The 19,218-nt window shown below is 38.3% G+C and overlaps 1 protein-coding gene across 7 annotated transcripts in view; it reads left to right on the top strand.

Annotated features, from left to right (window-relative positions):
* LOC127679377 (solute carrier organic anion transporter family member 1A5) overlaps nucleotides 1-18,820 on the top strand; it is a 74,235-nt gene extending 55,415 nt beyond the window's left edge. For 3 of the 7 annotated variants that reach the window (XM_052175205.1, XM_052175204.1, XM_052175206.1), the window contains 9 exons: nucleotides 576-797; nucleotides 2,258-2,422; nucleotides 3,749-3,944; nucleotides 7,117-7,282; nucleotides 7,990-8,082; nucleotides 9,097-9,269; nucleotides 14,528-14,592; nucleotides 15,743-15,860; nucleotides 17,152-18,820. In XM_052175205.1, the coding sequence (XP_052031165.1) occupies nucleotides 576-797; nucleotides 2,258-2,422; nucleotides 3,749-3,944; nucleotides 7,117-7,282; nucleotides 7,990-8,082; nucleotides 9,097-9,269; nucleotides 14,528-14,592; nucleotides 15,743-15,860; nucleotides 17,152-17,371 (1,418 nt within the window). In that variant the 3' untranslated portion in view covers nucleotides 17,372-18,820. The remainder of the gene's footprint in view (nucleotides 1-575; nucleotides 798-2,257; nucleotides 2,423-3,748; nucleotides 3,945-7,116; nucleotides 7,283-7,989; nucleotides 8,083-9,096; nucleotides 9,270-14,527; nucleotides 14,593-15,742; nucleotides 15,861-17,151) is intronic. The other 4 variants (XM_052175200.1, XM_052175201.1, XM_052175202.1 and 1 more) reach the window with 2 other exon arrangements.
* Nucleotides 18,821-19,218: the final 398 nt, after the last annotated feature.

Below are 19,218 nucleotides of genomic sequence, written 5' to 3'. Positions count from 1 at the left end.
ACTATGATTGTGGGTGTGTGCTGAAGTCAGAAGAGTGTATTAGATCTCCCAAAAACAGAGTTAAAGGAAGTTGTGAATTTTTATGTGGGTGCTTGGAATAGAATTCAGGATGTCTGCAGGAATAACAGTAACTCTTAGCCACTGAAATGTTCTTCCAGTCCCCTTCCTCAACCACTGTGGTGTTTTGAGACACCAGGTTAAAGCTATCTCCTTAAATATGTCTCAAATCTTGTTTCTGTCATTTGAAATGTAGTTTTAGCTCTTATGCCATGTAGCACTCCAGACCCTTTTCCTTATTACTTAATTTTAACTTCACCCAATTGATTAATGTCACACAATTTTTCTAAAGGTCTCAATTATACCTCGGTGGGATGCCAGAGGCCCATAATCTCAACATTTAATAAGCAGAGGCAGAGGATCACAAGCTCAAGTTCTAAGAACAAAAATAAGAAATTGTGAATATTTGACAAATGATATCCAAAGTTTATGCTCAGATGGAATCATGATGTATAATAATTTTCTATAGTTTACATAGGAATGATATAAACTAATGCTATATCTGTATTTCTTTACAGATGACCTGACCATAACTCCCACTGATACACGCTGGGTCGGTGCTTGGTGGATTGGCTTTTTGGTCTGTGCAGGAGTGAATATCCTGACCAGCATTCCCTTTTTCTTCTTTCCAAAGATACTCCCAAAGGAAGGATTACAGGATAATGGGGGTGGAACTGAAAATTCCATAGAGGAGAATCACAGAGAAAAGGCCAAGGAAGAAAACCAAGGAATCACTAAAGGCAAACATGGAAACTTTAAACTCTGTTTGGTTCAGATGAGTCTGTGGTCAGTGGGCACCTGTCACTTGTGCTGAGATAAGACAGCTTGTCAGTAATCATCACTACTGACATGTGTTAAATGTCCTCCGCAGTCACCACTTAGAAACAACTGACATGATAGGGAACCTGACCTACATGACTTACCTTAGATTAGACTCTATTAAAATTCGAGTTGGTCTGAACACTCAATGAGCAACTATACTTCCATATCTTTTGAGTTTATTTTACAGGAAATATTGCTCCAAGTTAAAAACATGAGTAACTTGAAATTCCAGATAAAGATAAAGATAAAGATAAAGATAAAAATCTGCCTGATAAGAAAATGTTATTTTGTGAACATTTGTGAACAAATGTTGTGAACATCCTTGAAGTCAAGGTTCTAAGAGAAAACATGATAGGTGACATAATCCTCTGTAGGATTATGAGCTGAAATTGTTTTCTCTGTGTGTGAGATTCTATAGTGTGCCAGATCATCCTAGTTTTCAAAACTAGGAAAGAGCTTAGCAAAGAATAAGGCATAGAGAAAATAACTCATTTAGGAGGACTGGGATGTCAACAAACATGGGTGAGTTCAAAAATTCCTGGGAATACTGACTGCAACCATCTCACTCATAAAGATGTATTTTACCATTAGAGCCCATTTCTTTTCATTAAACTGTTCAGCCTCTACTTCTAAATGGTTTCTTCTTGATAGTTTTCTCTCATTAAAATGTTAGACAATTTATGAAGGATAGTATAAGATCAGCAAGTCAAGACAGGAGATATGAAGACATACAGAGGGAAGACACTATTAACTGTGAATTTCAGACAGGCTATAAACTTGACTCTGACTTCTTAAACAGGGAACAGTTTTGGATAAGTCACTTAGAAGATATTTAGCATACACCAACTGAGTCAGCAGCATTCCTTACAGTGAGACCCTCATGTTGGGATGCTTATGAGTATTACTAGGTGATGTTAATGCATGGGCTGTTGTGAAGTGTGGGTAAGATGCTGTGTTTGTTTGGCAGCATCATGATTCCTACAGCCCTCCTAGGGAAGATCCATTCTTTCATCACAGAGTGATAGCATCAGTATATATACTCAACCTTCATTAAAGTGAGTCTCTTACAGATTTCAGAGAACAGACTATTCACCCTCTGGTGTTTGAAGGATATGAGTAGAGAGAAAGGAGAGGAAAAGAAATGAAGGATTGTGGCTACAGACTTGAACCTATCTCCTTATAGTGTTGCTTGATAGCACAATTGTGTTATGGTTCATGTACAGCCTGTTGTGTCACTAACTTCAAGGAGACTGAAACAATGATCTAGAACTTTAGCTCCAAAAGGGTAAAGATCTATCAAATTCATTTGTCTCACAGCACAGAAAATTTTGGAATACTGGACATAAAATGCAAGTCCAAATTAGCTCTTTTGTTTTAGATTTCTTGCCATTCATGAAGAGCCTCTCCTGCAATCCGATTTACATGCTTCTGATCCTGACGAGCGTGCTACAGATAAATGCATTTATCAGTATGTTTACCTTCTTGCCCAAATACCTGGAACAACAATATGGAAAATCCACTGCAGAGGTAGTCCTTCTCATAGGTATGTGCATTTGTCATTTCCTTCATAGCACTTCCCCCTCCCATCATAGCATGGTAAACACTATACCCAAGGGCATGATTAACAGTAAGATGGCAGGACTAGGTGACAACAACAAGATTGAAATCTGTTAGGATGTTCTTGTAAATTTCTTCTTTCCAGTCTCCAGGGAAATGAAGAAAGGATAGGGAAAGGAAGTGACAGAAATACCCTCTCTGCTCTCTCTCCAGACAGAAGGGGAAACCATCACAGTTATTGGAATCTTGGAGGAAGGTCATATCAGTCAATTTTCAGACAGGCAACATGTTAATTCATAGAGGAATACAGAGTTAACTCACTGGGATTCTATATCTTATTCCCACAATCTAGGTTGTCACCTAGATTGGGCTTCAGTTCTTGCTATCCACATTATTTCTAATTCAGTTGCTCAAACCTCTGTTTTTCTGAAGAGTCTTTGCAACCACTTTATTTTTCTTGTTAGTACACTAAACCCAGGGATCCTACTTTACTCTTGAAAACTGAGGATTACAGGCTGGCACCGTCCGTATTACCTAGAATTCTCTGAAAGTCCAAATCCCAGTCCTCACCTTTAGATGTATACAATTAAATGCAGTGGTGTGGAGCTGCAAAGGATGTTAAGTTCTTCCAAGCTGGGTGCTGGTGTTGTCCAAATATACCCTGTTCAGGGTCTTCTCTCCTCTCTCTGCTTTCTTCTGCTCTGCTCTGCTCTCCTCTTCTCTCTTTCCCTCTCTCTTTCTGTTTTTCTTTCCTTCCTTCCTCTTCCCTCCTCTCCCTCCTTCTCTCCCTTCTTCTCTCCCTCCTTCTCTCCCTCCTTCTCTCCCTCCTTCTCTCCCTCCTTCCCTCCCTCCACCTCTCTCTTTCTTTCTTTTTAAAATTTTTGTATAGAGAAAGCAAGTCAGGGAGGGAGGATGCTGGAGAGCATCAACAATGGTTCATACTTGAGGAGCATGGACTCAGCAGCAACCATCAAAAATCACCCAGAGTTGAGTCAAATTCCCAGTATACAAAGTGAAAAGAAATATATGAAACATCTAACATTATAAACATGTGTGTATATATGTGCTTGTGTGTGTGTTACTCATAAAGTGTTTATAACCTGCTGAAAATGATTATAACTGCTGTTTTTAAAGTGATATAAGGGAGTATTTGAAAAATCTCTTTGTATTTAATATGTAAGCAAGTAAGGTTTATGATCATTTGTATATTAAATCATATTTGTAAATAATTTCTTAAGTAATATATAAGATAAATTGATAACAAGTTTATTTTTCTGCTATTTTATAAATATTCTTTTACTTGCATTTACAGGTACTTATAACTTACCTCCAATATGCATTGGATATTTACTCATTGGCTTTATTATGAAGAAGTTCAAGATTACTGTCAAGAAGGCTGCATACATGGCGTTCTGCCTATCCCTGTTTGAGTACCTTCTGTCTTTCTTTCACTTTATGATAAACTGTGATAATTTCCCAGTTGCTGGCTTAACTGCCTCTTATGAAGGGTATGTTTTTTTCCTAATGAACATCATAATATTTTCACAATTTCTAGTCCATTTTCTCTAGGGGTTATATATGATTGGATCATTTCATTATAACTTAATGGTAGTGATCCATGGTTATCTTGTATTTTCTGTCTACCCATCAATCCTATAGCAGCCCACACAAATTGTAAGTGTATAAAAAGGGTCTGGGGACTACCAGTAAGTTTATGATCCACATACATACAGGTGGAGCCATGGTGATATCTTAATCTGTTTTAAATTACAATAGAGAAAAGTCAATCTGAAGCTTTTGTCCTAAATTATTCATGTATTTTGTATTACCATAATGAGACAGCTTTACAAGTAGTAAAGTGCATGCTGAACAGGCAGGAAATCCCAAGTTCAGGTCTCTAGAACCCATGAAAGCTTGACGTGGTAGGGTATCTGCCTGGGGCCTGACCTGGTCTTTTGGGGAATGGTACTGAGTTGGACACAACATTAGATGGAGGCCAAAGACTGAAAAACCCTGGCCTTATAATCTTATTAGTTGTGCTTAAGTAAGTGCTGGCCTCTTACTCTATAACGCTCTTACTATCTGTGCTGATCAGCGCTGGTTCCCTTCCTCTCTGGCTCGAGGACCCAAGTGGCCTCCATTCATTTTGTTTACAGGTAATATTCACATTTTAGACAATTAGGCTCAGAGGATTGATTTTTGCCATGTCCATATAAATAAGAAATGGGCTGTGCAGATAATCAGTACTCAAAATTATAAATCAGTACTCTATAAAATCTTAAGATTTTGCTAAATTCAACATCCCATTTTACTTAAAGTTTAGACAGTATAATATTAACTCTAGCCAAAGTAGAAATTTGTGACTGATATACATGTCCACATTTTCTGGTGGCTCCTGTATTATGTCTCACTTGATGTTACAATACTGTTTGTGATAAACGTTCTAATTTCTATTTAGGAGTGCTAAATATACATCTCTATTCAGTCAGGAGTTTCTTGCTGTGAGAGGTGTATGTATTTTGAATGGTATTTAATTTTCAAGTGCATGCTATCTACTGTTTAATACTTGACAAATCTTGGCAAGTTTAGTCTTTCTGTTCCTACCTGTAACATACAGAAGAAGATCTCTTGAAAACTACCACTGCCCCATTTACCAAATCATGCTAGCCTATGCTATATCAAAAGTATGCTATGCTTTATGGAGATTTAGTGATATACATGTAAATGTTTTAAGTTATTTTATTAAAATTGAATAGTTATATGAAGTTATAATCTCTTTTTAAAATTTTTTTGTAAGATTTATTTATTTTATTTTATATGAGTACACTGTAGCTGTCTTCAGACACACCAGAAGATGGCATTGGATCCTCATTACAGATGGTTGTGAGCCACCACATGGTTGCTGAGAATTGAACTCAGGACCTCTGGAAGAACAGTCAATGCTCTTAACCACTGAGTCATCTCTCCAGCCCTATAATCTTTATATATATATATATATAAAGAAAGTGTCAGTGCCAGAACTATGTAAGAAAACAATCAAATAAAAGTAAAGAATTTTTTTTAAAAAAAAGAAATTTGAAGCTCATTAGTTCTTCCTGAACCAGAGAGAAAAGAAAAGAATTAACATCCCTTATACAGGCAAATATGCACACACACACACACACACACACACACAGACACACACTTTGGACAAGTCTATTCTTTCTCAATCAACTGTAAAAGTTTTTATGTATGCTTACATACATACACATAAATCTACACACATACTTATACCCAAACAGACCTGTAAATACATACATTTGGGCATGGGGCTGATGCCCAAATACCTCCCACATGCATTTGGATAGATGGATGGATGGATGGACAGGGGAGAATCCCTCCCCCAAGCCAGAACTTTGTTTCTTTGCTCTGACCTTTTTATAGACAAAAGTTCTTAGAAAATTATCTCATAGATAAAATATACAAAAGGGGAGTTACAGGAGGATTTTGATATTAAGTTCAAAACATTGTTTCATTTTGTAAGCTCATTAAGTTCAAAGCAATTTTTATATGCTTTTGCTTTATTATAGTGTACACCTGTGGCTTCATCCTTGGATCTGAACAAGAATGCATGTTATTCTTTGGTTATAAAATTTGTCCTAAGCCTATTTCTCTTTTTAGTGTAATTCTGAAAGCTCATTGTATTCTTTATTATGCACCCCTTACTATTCTATGAGAAGGGGGCACATTTTATTCTTGATTCTATCTTTATTATATCTTTCTGGCAAAATAACTAAAACAATTCTTTAAAACCTTTTTCACAAAAGTTATTTGAATCAAATCAGGTATTCTATAAAATCATCAATTTATCTAAATAGTTTTAATTCATGAAAGTTCATCTTTATGTTGACCTGCAGGAAATTTGCTCAGTAGAGTGGGGCTAATGTCCAGGAATCCTTAGGCTTTGCAATAGTGACAGGAAAGACACAGCAGACATAAAAAGCAATCCTGTGATGAAGTCTCTTGGGACCTTGACTCTCAGAACCCACCCATCTTAGACCATGCAAAAAACAGTGGGTCGTCCACAGGAAAGTCGCCACCATCTAGCTTTAGCTTCTCCTAAGTGGCTCCTCACAGGTATATGGAATCTCTGTGTTCCCCTTGTGATCTGAGCAGCATAGACAAAAACTCTGATAGTTCATGGGCCTGCTCCTTGGGCTTTGAAACATTGAACAATGGGGACGTTGTCTCAAGCAAGGTGGAAGTTTATCTTCTGACACCCAAATGCACGTGAATGTACACATGTGCCTACACACTCACACACACACACAACACACATACTCACACATCTAAATATAGAGACAAGAGACCCAGAGAGAGAGATGTATTAAAAGAAATATTTCTTTCAAAGCCCTTAAGAACTATCAGATTTCAATAATTTCAAACACAAAGTTATAATAAATTGTGTGTGTATATATATATATATATATATCATCTGATTTGAATGATGTGACCACTGGCAAAGACATCTTGTCTGCCAAGGACATTGTATAGAAAGCACATGTCTATATTTCGATATTTCTGTTTTTGCTCTGGAGGAAAGTTTAAATCTCTCTCTCTCTCTCTCTCTCTCTCTCTCTCTCTCTAAAGTGATTGAGTAGATTTTTACATATCTGTAACAATTATTTTAAATAATTTCAGAATTCAGCACCCTTTACATGTGGAGAACAAGGTCCTTGCTGACTGCAACACAAGGTGTGGCTGCTTAACGCACACATGGGATCCAGTGTGTGGGGACAATGGCCTGTCATATATGTCAGCCTGCCTTGCAGGCTGTGAGAAGTCTGTTGGAACAGGAACCCACATGGTAAACATCCTTTCAGTGTTTGGGCTGATATTTGAGAGCTGCATTAACATGTGCTATGATTTAAGCCATAGCTGCTAAAAAGCAAAAAAGTAGTGATGCATAACACAGATTAATATTTTTTGTGAACAACTCAATTTATTCTGTATATACATACTTGATGTTATAACTCCTAGATATTATGTAAATCCTTGATAGAGACTGGGCATTATTTTGTTATTTCAGAGCCGTTGAGATCATTGTTGATGTTATCTGAATTAAAATGCTCTGGGTGGGTTAGAGAGATACTCCTGGAGTGAAGAACATTTGGTGCTCTTTCAAAGGACATGTTTGATTCTCAGCTCCTACATGAGGGAGCTCACAACTCAAGCTCCAGGCCACCTGTCACTCTCTTCTGCCTTCTTCAGACATTCACATGAACCTGTTTGTATACACACAGATACAGAAGCATACACATAAATCAACATTAAAGTTAAAACTATAAATTACTCTTGGTAAAATCTGCCTTTTGTTTTGATAGTGTTTCATGATACTTAGGCTTCAAACTTGATGTTTAGTTGAGATGAAGAGATAATTTATCTTTTCATATCATTACTTCTTTCATTTATGTATTTGTTTGTTTTATTATGTATGCATTTATTTAGTTTGTGCATATGTATGTAGGTATGTATGTATTGTGTGTGTATATATGTGTGTGTGTGTGCATGCAGGTAACTATGCATATGAAGACCAGAAGGCCACCTCAGCTGTTGACTCTCAGGTCCATGCAGTTCGTGCTTCTGAGACAGGATGTCATTGAACTGGTATTTGCTGGTCCTGTTAGGCTGCTTGGGAAGTAAACCCAGGGAGTTACCCATTCCCACTTTCAGATCCAGTGTTGCAAACACATCCTCTATTCATGCACCTTTCAAATGTGTGTTGGGATGAGAACTCATGCTTGTGTAGATCTCCCCAAACCTCATCATGACAGATTAGTATAATAAAGACTCAAGCATTTTTCCTCTCCTTAAACATGTTATAATGTGGAAAGATGGCTAGTAGTCAAAATGAAATGCAAAATTTCACTCTTAATCAGACTTGAGGACATAAATATTGACTTTACTTCTTAGAAATACTCCTCTGTTGGATATATGACTTTTTTATGAGTAAGTACCTAAGTATTCCATCAATTGTCTGAGATACATGTTGTTTTAGTATTTACTACTAGGTAAAAGAAAACAAAGCCATATTTATTTACTTTTTCTAAAACTATATGCAGGCTAGAACGTTAGCTCAGTGGGTAAATACATTTGCCACTAAGCCTTACCAGCATAATTTTGTCATGGTATACCCACATTGTAGAAAGAGAGAATTAACTCCCATAAGCTTTTTCTGACTTCATGCATGCAATGACATGCACATATGCACATATATGCACACATACACATAGAAGAAAAACCAAACCAAAAAGCAAATAAATGTGAAAAAATAAAATATAGTATGCATTCAGGATAATTGAATCTTTGCAAGTTTACTCCATGTATTTAGAAAAAATACCAATTTTTAAAATCTACCTTTTATATTTTTTTGTAAAATTCTGAGATACCAAAAGGAGATGTAAACAAAGAGAACATATAGTCTGAGTTTTACTTATTTAGTATTTTCATTTACTGGCATTTGTGATCAAACTTGGGTTCTCATTCAGACTAGGTGAGTGCTCTTCCTCTGAGTCATGTCATTGGCCCAACACTCTCCATTTTGATCCAACTGGCTATACAGTCAACACTGTAGGTTCATACTAATACATTTCTTCTTTAATAGGACACTTTTTTTGACAGGTGTTTCAAAATTGCAGCTGCATTCGGTCATCAGGAAACTCATCTTCAGTCCTGGGGCTGTGTAAAAAAGGCCCTGAGTGTGCTAACAAGCTACAGTACTTTTTAATCATGTCAGTAATTGGCAGTTTCATCTACTCGATCACAGCCATACCTGGGTACATGGTTCTTCTGAGGTAATAAGTAACTCTTTAATTTAGCCTTCTCTCTGTGCTTCTTTGTAGTGTGTTCATATACTAGTATACGATGTGATGTGATGTGATGTGTGTGTGTGTGTGTGTGCGTGCGCGCATACACTGCTGTATGTGCACTTGTATAAAAGTGACTTTCATTCACTGGATATAATTGTCTTTCTGAAGACTTAACTGCTGAATATGCTCACACTTTCTAGTTGTTTGTAACCTCTGGCTGACTGGGTTCAGTTTAGCTGTCCTGACTCAAAACTCTCCCAGCTGACTGATTCAAACTGGCTTCTTTTAGCTTCTCACTGAATTGCTATACTTGTTTTCAAACTAACTCTGACAATTTGTTCAACTTCTAGCTCTTTCTTATTCTCTGCCTCCTTCTGTCTTCACTGGTGTCTAGCCTTTTCTCTCTGCGACCCATGAAAAATTGTCCTGGTGGCCTCACATCAGTTGGTTTATGGTGCCTGTTTGGTGTTTGAGAGATTAAAGGATGCTGTGGGTCCTCCTACAGGACTGCCCTTTTCTTCAGCTTCTTTCAGCCTTCCCTAATTCAACAACAGGGGTCAGCTGCTTCTGTCCATTGATTGGGTGCAAATATCTGCATCTGAGTCTATCAGCTGCTTGTTGGGTCTTCTGTAGTATGGTCATGCTCGGTCCCTTTTTGTAAACACTCCGTAACTTCAGTAATAGTGTCAGCACTTGGGACCTCCCCTTGAGCTGGATCCCACTTTGGGTCTGTCTCTGTATCTTCTTTTCCTCAGGCTCCTCTCTATTCCCACCCCTGTAATTTTTTCAGAGAGGCACAGTTATGGGTCAGAGTTGTGACTGTGAAATGCCCCCCCCCTCACTTGATGGCCTGTCTTCCTGCTGGAGGTGGGCTATATAAGTTCCCTCTCCCTACTGTTGGTCATTTCATCTAAGGTTCCCCCACCCTTTGAATCCTGAGAGTCTTTCACCTCCCAGGTCACACCTACAGTAGAGGACTGCTGAATCTGTATTCATTCAGAGATGATTCACCTAACCATCAAGAGACTGGAGGCCCCAGGGAGTTAGAGGTTGGGCGTGGGGAGGCGGGGACATCCACATGGAGACAGAGGTTTGTGGAGAAGGTATAGGATGTAGAACACTCAGAGGGTGGACGGGTGGTGGAGAAGAATAACATATAGAGTGTAAAAAATAAATTAATTAATTAATTTAAAAAAGAAAAGGAAAATTGTCATGGTAAAACTGTGTCCTTTTTTCTTTGTGCTGCTGTCTTAAGTCATCTCTCTTTCCTGTGCTGTTTTTGTGAGACTTGGGTGGTTTCTTTCTTTCACTCATTCTGTCACATCTTTCTCTGATTTTTTGCTTTGTCTGCTTCTCAATTAGATGTCACTTTCAAACATGGCTGCTTCCTTCTACAAACCAACATTACCATAAAGGTGTGTACTAAGTGTGTGTTGGAATTCCAGCCAGAGGGATTAAGAGTATGTCATTCTAGCTGGATCACACAGACCTAGAAGGTTTTTGCATATGACTTCATTGCCAGAGCAGCCATATTGCTAGGCTAAAATTCTAGTGTGTGTGTGTGTGTGTGTGTGGTGTTTGTAGTCACACACACACACACACTTTTCATATTGTTTTGTAGGCAGTGTTTCTCTTGTTATTTCTGCTTATGCCCTGTGTTGCTTGTGTACTCCAGCATACCTGGCCCTCAAGTTCCCAACCAATTCTGTTTCTCCTCCTATTTCTTTGTGAGAATGTTGAGATTATAGATGCATAACATTGAATTAGCCTTTTTTATTTTAACTTTTGAACATATATTCCTGTATTCTGTGGATTAAACTCAGGTTATCAAGCCTCTGTGGTAAGTACCTTTACCCACTACGCAACCTACTGATGACATTTATTTATTAAACTTCTTTTCTTTTTAAAAAATTACTACTACTACTACTCTTATTCTTTTTCTTTTATTCTTTTACTCTCCAGATATTATTCCCCTCCTGGTCCACTCTGACTATTCCACATCCCATACTTCCTTCCTACTTCCCTGTCTCCATGAGGATGTTCTCCCTGTCCCACCCTATGCCACTAGACCTCTAAACTCTCTGGGGCCTCCAGTCTCTTGAGGGTTAGGTACATCTTCTCTGACTGAACCCAGACCCAGCAGTCCTCTGTTGTATGTGTGTTGGGGGCCTCATATTATTGGTGTATACTGCCTGGTTAGTGATCCAGTGTCTGAGAGATTTCGGGGGTCCAGGTTAATTGAGACTGCTGGTCCTCTTACAGGGTCACCCTCCTCCTCAGCCTCCTGCTTTTCCCTAACTCAACCACTTCTGTCCACTTGGTTAGTGCCAATATCTGCATCTGGCTCTTTCAGGTGCTTGTTGGGTTATTTGGAGGGCAGTCATGATAGGGCCCTTTTTGTGAGTACTCCATAGCCTCAGTAATATCATCAGGCCTTGAGGCCTCCCCTTGAGCTGGAGCCCACTTTAGGCCTGCCACCAGACCTTCTTTTCCTCAGGTTCTTTTCCATTTCTATCCCTGCAGGTTTTTCAGACAGGAACAATTATGGGTCAAAGTTTTGAATGTGGGATAGCAACCCCATCCCTTACTATCCCTTACTTGATGCCCTGTCTTTCTGCTGGAGGTGGACTGTACAAGTTCCCTCTTTCCACTGTAGCGCATTTCATCTAGGGTTCCAGAAAGGCCCTTGGAGTCATGGTTCCTAGAACCCCAATGTTCTAACATACCGTTGTCAATACACTTATACTACACACTATAATTTCCAATTTACTGGTATTGTCCTTCTTGCCCTTTCCCATTTTCCCCCCTTTTAAGCCTACGAATGTACATCTTATTTTGACAGGTGGAGAGTAGTTGCCACTCAGCTAACTGACTGGCAGAGCATACAACTCTTTGTGTAAAATGGCCAGGCTCCTTTGACATCCTGAGCTTATTCTGTCTTTAACAACAACAACAGAATAAATCCAATAACAGATACTCTCTAATGAGGAGGAGGTAATTGGATGCAATGATAGATGCTCAATTCTAACATAAACTGAGGAAGTTGAAGAGCTAAGTTTCAAAATTTATGTTCTGAACGGGTGTTCTTTCCAGTCTAGTGAACTTCACATCCACCAACAATGGGAAAACAGTTCAACCTGCCTTTTCTTGTCTCATTGGAATTTAGAGACATGTTGAGTTAACCACGATGTGTAACTCATTTATACATAAAAAGGTTTATCCTTATACACTGGATCAAGTTTATCACTTCTCCCTTTCTCTGTGCTTTTCTGATTCCTTGCCCATATTCCCTCCATACCCCATTTACCCATTTTCCAAATCTCTTCTTTCTTTCTCCATCCATTGCTTCCCTCTTCTCTTCCCCTCACACCTCTCTTCCCCTCTCCTCTCTTCCCTCCCCTTCCCTCTTTTCTCTTCTCTTTCCCTCTCCTTTCTTCCCCTCCCTTTCCCTCTTCCTTCCCTTGTCTTTCCCCCCTCACCTTTGTTCTTCCTTCCCTCTGCTTTAGCTCATCACACACACTCACTGGACTAGGCTACGTATATGTCCTTACATACTTATTTTCCATTGTCAGATTTAATGTTCATGTATTTACATGAATGGGGATTTTGTATATACCTTGCTTTTTGTTCATATATTCAAAAACAGGTAATGGCAAAGACTATTTCCAGTTCTTAGGATTTATTCATGCAAGCAAGGGACATTCAGCTGTGCCTTCTATTACCCCATCCTCTGCCAGGCAGATTCAGTTGATGAGGCTAAATTGTGTCTCTTTTCTCCTCACTACTCCAGATACCTCAGTCCCAAGGCTGCATGATCAGTTGATAAAGATGACTTTCCTCATAGAGGAGGAAGGTCATAGGTAAAGGGCAGATGAGCAGCTGAAAGTTCCTGTTAGAACCTCCAAACATGATATGAAGAGATGATCTCATGTTTACTGCATGCCTGTTCCTACCTCCATTCCTCACTCAGCTTCTCAATTATCTTACCTTCTGATGTTGACTCTTCCCCTGAGGGTAAAACAAACAAACAAACAAGCAACCATGGCTCATTACTGTTTTAGTGTAAGATTATTTGAAACACATTGTGTATACATGAGTGTGTGTGTGTGTGTTTGCATACCATGAATGTTGAAACAAGAGGACATCTCACAGGTAATGGTTCGTTTTCCATCATGTTTTTCTCATACTTCTCTGTTCATTATTGCTGAATTTCAAGATTGCAACACAAATGATGGATGATACAGTATTACTGTTGGCGTGATAACATTAATTTTCTAGTCTGTTGTGTTTTCTATAACTGTTTCATGGAATTACTTCCAAAAATGAAATTCCAACAATTGCACATATTATGATTTTCTTATGCAAACATGTATTTGGTGGGGAAAGATCACATTGTAAAAGAGCTTTCATCTTGGCAGTGGTGGCACATGCCTTTAATCCCAGCATTTGGGAGGCAGAGGCAGGCAGATTTCTGAGTTTGAGGCCAGCCTGGTCTACAGAATGAGTCCCAGGACAGCCAGGGCTATAAAGAGAAACCCTGTCTTGAAAAACCAAAAACCAAAAACCACAAAAAAAGAGCTTTCATATTCCTCTTTTTTTAAGAAGATTTTTTCAGTTATTGTCTTTATAGTTTTATAGGACTCCACTTTGTATGTACTTCCCCAAACCACCTCAAGTTTACTCTTGCAGGTGGCACAGAAAAGACAAATGTCTAAATTTTTAACTCCATTTAACAAAGTCATTTTTTAAAATGTCATAGCCTACATGGTGAATGCTTTTCATTTATTTATATTACTACCTTTACCATATCTTGAATTTTTATATAATGTGTGTTTGTTCTTTGAACAACATGGCAACATGCCTAGCAAACAGCTTAAAAGAAAAAGTATTTATTTGATTTGTGGTTTCAAAGGTTTGGATCCATTATGGTGGATATGGCATAGTGGTTGCTGTGGAAACCAGGAAACTTTCATCTAGGTTAGCTGACAATTTCTAATTGTTAAAGGACTCAGCCCTTCTTTAGATTTGTGGAGGTCAGAGGACACCTTTCAGAAGTTCTTACTCTCCTTCCGTGTGAGAGTAACAGAGGTAGAGCTGTATTATCATCACTTCAGAATAAAAAGCTTAAGCCTTAGAATCATGAACTACCACTGTCATTGGGAAGATGCTAGGTCAGATATAGATTTGCATGGAATTTTATGCATATATATGTGTATGTATGTATGTATGCATGTATTTTTCAGGTGTATCAAATCTGAAGAGAAGTCACTTGGAATTGGATTACATGCATTTTGCACAAGAGTATTCGGTATGAAGAATTTCCCTAACATATTAAACCAATATTAAGTGCTTAGTAAACCAATTAGTTTCATATGAATAAGAAGATAGTAACTATTTTGCTAATCCAAAACATAACTCTCACCTTGAAAGGGATGAGGGTTTATTCTAGAATTAAACATGAGTGACTATTACTTGGGCACAAAGATTTAGGTTATCAAAATATCATGTTTTAACATGTGGACAGTTTTGTGATGTTTGTAGCTAGAAAGCAAAGGAATCCACGAACAAGGTATTTCTTAAATATATCTGTGGGCACAGGTAGGTTACTTACAGCAAAGCAGGGAGTTTTGTGCTGTATGCTCAGATGATGGCTTTCTTAGTATTTTGGTAGGTAGAGGCTACAGACCTCTTAAGTCAAGATATCTCCAAAGGCTTCATGCAATAGTTACTTGAATAAGGTCAGGCACAGGGATTGGGACAATGTATATCTGCTAAAAGAGGTAGAGATAATTTGTCTCTGGATCTGCAGTATCTCAAGTTTCCACACTGAGGATGTTCTGTGACCTTGTATCATCATTAACATAGATATATTCTCCCCACTGAATTATGCCGAACTTCAGTTTATAAGCCTTTGTGTTCAGAACTGGCTACTTGTAATTAGTCTGCGAATGAATTATAAACTGAGAACTTCAGTTTATAAGCCTTTGTGTTCAGAACTGGCTACTTGTAATTAGTCTGAGAATGAAGTAACTGCAGTTATTCAAATAAATAAACAAATGAAAATTGTTTTTCCTTATCTTTAAGGAACTTACTTGAACTTAATTGCACAGTTAATTTTTTAGAAGATTAAAAATAAAACGTGAAGGGAATGGTTATGTTTGTTGGATGTACAGAAAATTAATGGAAGACATTTCAGAAGATAAATGATGTTCATGATTATGAACTCAATGAATGATTTCTTAGCACCTTATACATAGTTTTCATTTTTTGTTATCTAAAAGGTTTATATTAACATAATTCCTAAAGGTAAGTTTAGAGTCTATATATATTCCAATATATATTCATTCTAATATATGTATCTATATGTATGTGTCTGTGTCTCTGTGTGTGTATGTGTATGTATATATGTATATGTACTTCCAAATAAAATAACACATCTTCCGTTCTTTTCATTGCAGCTGGCATTCCGGCACCTATTTATTTTGGAGCTTTAGTAGACAGAACCTGTTTACATTGGGGAACTCTGAAATGTGGTGAGCCAGGGGCATGTAGGATGTACGATATAAATAACTTCAGGTAAAGATAACTTTTTGAGACTTATATAGTACATAAAATGTCCTAATTTCTATCTAATATTCTTTTGAGTAATAAGATTTCATTTGGCTTCATTTTTAGAACTGCACTTGGATGGTATAATTCCCTACTAACATATTTTAATATCTTCCAGTTATTTTTAAAGTGCTTAATACATTTAAACTTTAGTGGGTTTCTTAACCTTACCCTTCAAAATACTTTAGAAAAGGAACAGGTGTTCTGCACAGAGGCCCTGGAGCAGGAGGCCAGAGCTGCATGTGAGCCAAGCTATCATGGTGGAACACTGGAGATAAACAAGACAGCAAGATACAGAGACCTGGAACAAGGGCACTGTATGTGGGAGCAAAATCTCTCATTTCCAACAACCCCATATTTATAGACAGAGAGGAGGAATTCTGCCCTTCTGCAGTATTTAGGATGATAGAATCTCAGGACATTCAGGCAGCATGGATTCTAGCATTCTAGGTCTAGGAATGCTCAGAGACCTCTCATGCTTACATCCTGAAGAGATGAGAAACCCGTGGGCTATTTTCAAAAGGAACATGCTATCTACATTTTACTAATGATCTCATCTCTGGGAACCTATGGCTGCCCCACTGTATTTTGGTGTCTAGCAGCCTCATGAATACAACATGACTCATTGCAGGGGTGGTACAAACCCACTGAGAGTGTCAGTAAGGCAAAGGAGGCTGTCAATACATAGAAATAACTGGAGATGTTACCCTCAAGCACCAGGAGACCAGAGAGCTGGCCCTCTGAGATTCAGGTGCATCAAGTTGTGTGGAGTTTCATACTGCTGCTTAGGGTAAAATTACCTACATGGTGACAATGGCAGAGGCATGGTTGACCAGTGTGAATTAATCACAGGGGAGTAAAGAGGGTGGACGGTGAGGACTTCGGTCTCATTGCATGTTTCATTAGTAAGTACTGGTACTTACACTCATAGTGGAAATTAATCATCATCTAAATCTTTCTGAAAACATTCTCTTAGACACACCTAGAGATGTATTTCTATAATGACCATAAATCCATTCAGGATTGCAATGGAAACTAGCAATCATCAAATTAAGAAAAATACATTTAAACTTTTATGGTGGATTTTTTTGACATATTAACAAACATAATTAATAACGGTAAAGTAGATTATATAATGTAAATGGGAAAAATAATCACCTAATATTTTTCTTTGAAGAATAAAGGGTTCATAACAATATACAAAATTAGCTTTCACTGAACACATTAAGATTTAATACATATTAGTTCTTTTCAATAGGCGCATTTACCTAGTGTTGCCTGCAGCACTGAGAGGATCAAGCTATCTCCCTGCCTTCTTCATTATAATACTTATGAGGAAATTCCAGTTCCCTGGGGAAATCAACTCTTCAGAACCTGAACCTGCAGAGATGAAGCTTACAATGAATAAAAGCGAGTGCACAGATGTGCACAGAAGTCCTAAGGTCGAGAATGACGGAGAACTGAACACTAAGCTGTAATGAGTTTTCTACTGCAAGGCCATGGACAGAATGCACATTTCACTAATTTTGAATCATGAGAGATACTATAGCAACTTTTTTCCTAAAATAGATCAAGCCTGGATGCAGTGTAAGAGGACGCATCCAAAGGCCATTGCCTCATCCTCAGGAGGCCTCCAATGCTCAGTGCTCACTTTATTTATCTGTCCCAGAGTGCATTGCTACTTTCAAAATAATTTTAGAGAAAAACCTTTGAAGAGGGGCTAGCTAAATGGCTCAGTGGGAAATCATGTTTTTTTTTACCAAGCCTGACAAGGTGGCTTTGATTCTTGGGACCAACATGGTAAAAGGGCAAAACCAACTTTTGCAAGTTGTCCAATTCGCTCTACTCCTACACTGTGATGTATATATCCCACCCCAAACAAACAAACAAGCAAACAAACAAACAAATAAAAAAATTTAGAAAGTATTAAAGACTGATGTTTGCTACAAAACTTGTATTAATAAAATTCAAGGTAAGCATTAAAAACAAAATCAAGATCTTGTGGTTTGAATGAGAATTGTCTCTCCTAGACTCAGGCAATAAGATGTTTGGTTTCCTGTTGATGATACTGCTTGGGGTGAATTGGGGGATATATCTTTTTTTGGAGGAAGTGTATCACTGGGGTGGTTTTGAGAATTAAAAGCCTCACTCTTCTATCATGGCGTTCTCTGTTATGTGCTTTAGTTGAGGAAGTGAAAGCTCAGCTTCCTGCTCTAGTCACCATACCTGCTGCCTGCTGTCATGCCTGCTTGCTGTGAGGGACTCAATATCACTGGAATGATACGCCAAAATAGACATTTCTATAGGTGGCTTTGTGGTGTTTCTTTCACAGCAGTAGAATAGTAACTGATACAGCGATGTTATTTTGTGGCTGATAAGAATGTCAAGATTTTAAGGAACAACAAGGCTTTATGTCTAGTCTGCCAAGTGGGTACATGATGATGACTGAGGCCTATGCAGAACTTGCACCATTGTTTATCTGGGTATCATGGGGGAGCTGGCTTTGGGAATGTGAAATCAGTAGAGCTGATCCTGGCCCTAACCAGCTGCAGTACTCAAGAGAGCTGGGCCTGCACATTGTGGATAAGCTGACACTGAGGATATGAGCTTGGAAGATCTAGCCCTGTCACTTGACTCCCCTGTGGTGGTATGGATAATGGAGAAATAGCCTGCTCCCCACACCCCTCTCCTCACCACTTGGGACAGGTTGGAGACCTGCCTCTGGGGTACTGAGAGCAGGAGAGGTGTCATTGCCCCTTACCAGCTGCAGCACTTGGGAGCAAAGGTCCCACATTTCTCCTGGGCAGCACAATAGATTTGGTCTCATGGTGAGGATGGGGCTTGGACAAGAGGAAGTTGGCCACTGTCTCATTAAAAACTCTAATTTTTTATTGGATTATTTACTATGATACATAGGTGTTTGATTATTGATCTAAAAAGTAAGTTTTTAAAATAAAAGAATAGTAAAATTACATTAAAACCTGTTTTGTGAAATTATCTCTTTTAGTGTAAAGCCTATCTGTGTCTGAGTCTGCCTTTTCTGTAGTATGAAGTCTATTAGCTCTACAAAAACCAAGACCTAGTTCTTACTTCTAAAAATGACTGACCAGGTGGCTATAGCCATCAGGATAGAGGGAGGGTGCTTGCTGTTATGAAAGTAATAAAGGCACAGTTTGCCACCACCATCATTGGGGATCTGAGAAGGATAAATTTAACTAGGAAGAATAATATGATTGGCCTCTGCATCAATTAAAATGGCACATGCTTAATTGGATGGTTACCTTGCATCCACCATGGTGATCTTAGGGGCAGAGTTTGTAAATCT

Source organism: Apodemus sylvaticus, chromosome 2 (assembly GCF_947179515.1).
Source record: "Apodemus sylvaticus chromosome 2, mApoSyl1.1, whole genome shotgun sequence".
Taxonomy (NCBI): domain Eukaryota; kingdom Metazoa; phylum Chordata; class Mammalia; order Rodentia; family Muridae; genus Apodemus; species Apodemus sylvaticus.
Note: the sequence above shows the minus strand (reverse complement) of the source record. Positions and strands in the feature narration are given on the sequence as shown.